The sequence below is a fragment of the Antrostomus carolinensis genome, unplaced genomic scaffold (genome assembly GCF_000700745.2).
Source record: "Antrostomus carolinensis isolate BGI_N321 unplaced genomic scaffold, ASM70074v2 scaffold14286, whole genome shotgun sequence".
NCBI lineage: Eukaryota > Metazoa > Chordata > Aves > Caprimulgiformes > Caprimulgidae > Antrostomus > Antrostomus carolinensis.
In genome coordinates, this window is record NW_010324017.1 from 26,705 (window position 1) to 32,704 (window position 6,000).

Genomic DNA, 6,000 nt, shown 5'->3' on the forward strand with positions numbered 1-6,000 from the left:
TGGTACCATGTCAAAGTTGCTCTTCCCCATCCATTTTGGTCTACAGAGGAAGAACAGTGGGATAAAATCCTGTCTAAGACCAACTGGGACAACTGCTTTGTGGGACTGGAATGTAGCATTTGGTTATTTAGCAGGGGGTGGATTTATTTTGGCAAATCTCTCTTTGGCACTAACCTCTCAGACTCTTCCAGGGCAGCAAGTGGATGTCCACCATTACAGGTGGTGGCTAAGCACACCACAGGGCATTTGTGGCCGTGCTGCTTCTGGCCAACTTCCACTAAATCAGCGGAGGTCTAATGGGTTTTAAAGTTTGCCAGTGGGCGCAGATGGTGTGGAACAGCCTTACCCAGCCGTAACGGCTATCATGCACTCGCTTCACAGAGCAAGGGCCTTCAGCATGACCTCAACGTCCTCCTCTTCTCTGATCACGGGATGACAGACATCTCTTGGGTCGACAAAGTGATTGAGCTGAAAAACTATATCAATATGAGTGATACCATACAAATGAAAGACCGAGGTCCTGTGGTGAGCCTCTGGCCAGCTCCAGAGAAGCACGCAGAGGTAAGTACAGCTTATTCATATTTATTTGGTTTTGTGTTTCCTTGTTTTTTATGACAATTGTGTTCTTTTGTTTGCTTCTAACACAAATTCCACTCTCACAGATGAGTGTAAAAATAATTCTGAGGCTCTTACCAGGAGTCAGACTTGGATCCCATGACACTCTTGTGATGCTGGTTTCTGAATAAAAGTCACACCAGGCAAATTAAAAAGCATGATCTTTCACCATTATTTGGCACAGATATGTGCTTTCACCTCACCCCCCCCCCCCATCCCCTCCCCATTCTTCTGATAAGTAGCTAAAAGATTTTAGCTTGAGAAACATTTTTAGTATTTCATATATATATTAGTCAATTTATTAACACTCTTGCTGGGATTTTCAAATAATCTGGAGAAGGTCAGGCATTCACACTCCAGTAAATTCCTACAGAGTTTGAGGAATTAACTCCTCTAGATGAGAAGTAAAAATAATAAATTTCTTACAATATTCTCCTTTGAAGAATTTTGATGAATAAGCATGTTGGATTGAATCAACCATGAAAGTCCAAGGCTAGAACCACAGGATTTTGAATGACAAATTAAAACAATACAGAAAAAAAATTGGAAACCACTTGAAAAGAATGAAAATGCAGCATCTGTAACTAATAGACTACTACATTATAGTTTAACGAGAAACCAATGCTTGAAAAATCATTATTTCTGTCCTCAGAATATAGATGAGTGAATGTACAAAACTGGCAGTCCATGCTCCAGGTGAATAATTTCATTTTCTATATTATATTTTAGACAGTTCCAGTGTGTTGTAGCTTGTGCATTTTTTTTTAAGAGATTATTTACTAATTTTTGCACCCAAAGAGGTTCTCCAGGAACTGTATAGCTGTGATGTTGTGAACATTTCAAATCAGTGCCAGAACTGAACGCTGTCTTAGAGGCCTGTCACTCAAAGTCCCTGCAGGGGATCAGGGCATTTCTATATGCTCTCCTCAGCCTTAATTCAGAGATCCCTATTTTTGTAGGCCAGACCTTCAAACAAGGGCAAGTATAAGTTGTGACTTCACACATACATGGGGTTTCATCTGACAAAGCTCTTAAGCACATGCTTCTCGCTCATTAAACAGCCTAATATCCCTAAGGAGAATAAAATACAATGCCTCACACCATGGTTTGATTTTTCTTCCTTCATTTCTTTTTAGGACTTCTTACTGGAGTGCTCTTTTTTAAGCAAAATAAAGTTGATTTTCGATTTTGCAATAGCCAGATTCCTCTATTCTTAATTCACTTTAAAGAGCCATGTTTAGGAATTATGTTGTATCATAACATAGTGGTATCATATGTAAGAGTTGTTCCGTTTTGAAGTTACAGAAGTACTCATGAAGCACCAGGACCACTCTCTAGTCCAGGTCGTGGTGGTAGGGGTCAGGCTGAGTCCTGCCATCCCACCCCAGTGCCCTCCTTACAGTGACTGCATATCAGTGCAAGTCTCTTGCACACATATGCAAACATCACACATGGAAGGGGGACTTTGCTTAAAAGGCTGGTGAAGGACCTTTAATTCTTGTTGCTTTTTTTGCTATTTGTTCCTGAAGATTATTTATATTTAAGCAAAAGAGTGATATAAGCTCTGGGGACATCAAGAGCCTCCTCCTCTATGGCACATGAACATGTTTTTTAGGCATTTAAAAATTTTCCTGAATAATTTGGGTTTTAACCACATTTATGTGATCATATTCCAGATGGCATGATTAATATTAATAAACCATTTGTAGGGCATTGCGCAGCTTCAGAGCCACAGGCATTGGCTGATTAATCTCACAGCATCCTTATGAAGCAGATAACTAAGCACTATCAATCCCTTTGACAGGGATTGACTGAGTAAGTGTAAGAAACATAGGTGAGGTGACATTAATTGTTCATTCAAGAACATACAGAGGGAACTAGTGGCAGAGGCCAAAGGCAGTATCCCTTTTCTGCATCTGTACCCCGTCCACATGGTGATTTTGAGCAACCTTCATCACTTAGAGCTTACTGTCTTCCGTGATGATTTGGTTTCTGTTGGTCTGTCTCTGCAGGTTGATATACACACATTTGTGAGTGCACACATTATAAACATATATGACACATTAATTCATGCATTCTTATGTGTTTATGATCAAGTTTTCAAAATCTCCTAAACCATATGAGCAGGTTTTGCACAGATGTCATCTTTGGACTGGCAAAGCCCCAGTTTGAATATGCTGATGATTAGCCATTAAAGGAGATTAGTCATTTTACAAATTCAGGTGTTTCCAGGCACCCATAGGTGTGTGCATGCTCTCTGCAGCCATATGGTGTCCTAACACTTGTGTTCTTTGCAGATATACAAAAAATTGAAAGCTGTGGAACACATGGATGTTTATAACATACAGGATATTCCAGACAGGTTTTTCTACAAAAAAGGAAAATTTGTGTCTCCTCTAACTCTTGTGGCCGAGAAAGGATGGTTCATAGTTGAGGTAAAGTATAGAAGCAAAATACTTAGACATGAATGTGAAAAGGTGCAATATATGAAAACAATAAGAAAAAGGTACAGTTCTACGCTGGGCATTGAATTAAAGTATTACATCATTTACTTGGGCTGACTACAACGCTAACGCCAAATATTGCTGTGTGCTTGAAAGAGCTTAGAGGTGTAGCAGCTATGCTGAAGGTAGACAAAGTTAAATAGTAAAGACAGTTATTTTTTCTGTGTTGTTATAAAGCAGGAGGAGTTTTTCTATTTCTCATTCCAGTTCTGCTACTTTACTCCTGCTTCCCTTGCCTATAGACCTTCATCTCAGACACAAGCAGAGTGTTTCCATTTCAAGACCTTACCATTCCTCCATTCAGCCGTATTTTGTGGCAACTTTTCCTTCAGCCTGGCTTCCTTCCTACCAGACTGTCCTAAAAATGCCCCATTTCTCCCAAGCCATCCCATCTTAAAAGGGTCAGACTGGGAATTTATTTTTCAGAGATACATCATGCACACAATGCAAATCTGAGAGCTAGTTAGCAGAGAATTGATTAGACTTGCACATGAAGAGATTTTTTTTCATACCAACTTACTTTGTTATTAGAATATATTTTTTATTATTATTATTATTATTTTGTATTTGTATTGCTACTGAGCATCTCCATGTTACAGATATTAACTGCACCCCATCACAGCTTTGGTGTGTGAGGCAATTTACATAGCTTACAAGTGGGTAAATTGAGGAGCAGTACTAAGTGATTTGCCCAAGGGCATGTTTTAAGTCAGTAATGTGGCAACAGAATCAAGGAGTCCTGGTTTTTTAATAGTACCCCAGCACCATCATTAGATCACACTGCTTCACAGATTACTGTAACTCAGGTGAGCATCTTCTTTCATGACCTTCAGAGATACAGGTTTTGCTCAATACGATGCACGCCACTACATTTCTCACTAACCAACCTGCCTTTAGGATAATCATTTCTACAGCTGAATAAAAATGCATTTAAAAAAAAACCCAATTGCTTTTGAGATGGGTGAGCACCAAGTTTCTGATTAAAAAAAATACCGAAAAGCTGGAGTTAAGATTCAGACTCATAAAGTAGGAATCTGCAACATTTTTGCTGAAATGAGTTTTAAAAATTACAACTAAACTCTTTTGTAAAGAAGTTCAACACAGAACATTTTTACATATTCTGTAAAAAAAAAAGGTGCTTTTAAAAAATCATTGAAACTCTGACAAACCTTAATAACAGTGCAGCAAACACTGCTGCTATGGTAATTATTTCTGTCTCTCTGCCCATTCCTTCCCATTGTTTCTGATTTTCAAGAATGTCCTCTCATTAAGTCTGTCAGATTTTCCTTCTCCTTGGTACATTTTCATTATCTGTGAATGGGATGTGAAAATGAAAGTTTCCTGTCATATTTTTTAAAGCAATAATTGAGCCTTCTATTATACTTCCTGCCCAAACCACTGGAGAAAGGATGTTCAGCTCTTCCCTATCATGCTCACAGGGTGTTTTAACTCTCTCTCAGATAGCTATAAGCTGTTTGAAAAAGGGGGTTTGGGGGATTATTTTTTTTTTTTTGGAGAGACAAAGGGGATGCATCTGGAAAGTTGGGGGTTTTTCCCAGCAAGGAGCATAGGACAAAAGCCAGTCCACATTTCAGTTAAATCAGGATGAGGAGGGATTTCACACACCTCTGGCTGTGTTGAAGCTGGTCTGCTAATATCTTGTTCCCTCCCCATGCGTGAGTGGTCCCCATCCTTTGAGCAGAATTTCCCCCAGCTGCTCTCCTGTGTGCAACAATGGTGTCAGTCCTCAGGGCTGTGTGCTCAGCCTGTCCCCATCCCAGGTACTTTCTGAAGTTTTAGGGAACAATTGCTGTGCTGCTTCTAGCCACGCACGTGCAGGGAGAAGTCCAGCATTGGGAATCCTAGACGTACCTGCTTCAGTCACCTTTGAGCAGCAGTGCTAGCCCAAGCTTAGCCTGAGCATGAAAAATTAACATCTTTCACAGCTGTGAAGGAAAGTTATAGGTTTTCTGACCCAATTAGCAGAAAAAAATGATGGAAATTGCTGTGCCTTTGACTTCACATCTAGCTGCAAATAGGTATCTCCTAGTGTGTGGGCTGGTGATGGAAAGGCACCTGCCTCCTGCCTTTGATATTGCTGGGAAAGCAGCTGAGCACACAACATCAGACAGGACCATAAAGATCTGAGCACACAACACTGGATGGGCCCATGAAGAGCTTTAGCTTCATCAATGTCATGATAGTGCCAAAGAAACACTGCAAGTTAGCTGTGACTTGGCTTGTCTGGAGCTGATGCTAACAAGTGCCATACAGGTTGTGTAACAGTGAGCAGCCCATTGACAGTTTGTTCCTGGGAACCGCAGTAAGCGGAGCCACGGTGTAAGGAGGTGCTATGGCAGGAAGAGGGGAAGGCCTCTGTTTTCTCCTTGGCTTGCTCCAGGTGCTGTCAGTGAAATACATGGGGACAAGGAAAGAGATTTAAATTGTCAGCTAAAATTGTTTAATTATCTGGTACATCTGCTGACTATTATGTATGAAGAAACACAAGGGATACTCTGGGGGTTCCCCTGGAAAGCAGTTGGAAGAGCTACACCTCAGAGCCATAATCATTGTTGTCCTCAGTGCTCCCACGCACAATTAATTTTATTCTAGGGCAGAGGAGGAAAAAAAAAAAACACCTTTTTCTTGTAAAAGGAAAGGGATCTTTGATCAACCTGCCTCACCATCTGCAGGGGCTGCAGCACCACTCACCCGGGGTGGGAATGTGGGAGACCTTGTTGGGGCATCGTCTGTGCTCCTGTGATGGAGCGTGAAGCCCAGACCTTGCTGCTTTAGGGAACTGTAACTCCTTCTGTGTAACCATCAGATAAATTAATGCCAGAGGCCTAATGAACTGTCAGTTGATGTTCTTCGTCTGAGT

General features: G+C 40.8%; 1 protein-coding gene across 1 annotated transcript in view; it reads left to right on the forward strand.

The window, feature by feature from the left end:
* ENPP6 (ectonucleotide pyrophosphatase/phosphodiesterase 6) overlaps nt 1-6,000 on the forward strand; it is a 29,766-nt gene that overhangs the window by 22,168 nt on the left and 1,598 nt on the right. The window contains exons 5-6 of the mRNA XM_010170792.1: nt 382-561; nt 2,913-3,050. Coding sequence (XP_010169094.1) covers nt 382-561; nt 2,913-3,050 — 318 coding nt within the window. The remainder of the gene's footprint in view (nt 1-381; nt 562-2,912; nt 3,051-6,000) is intronic.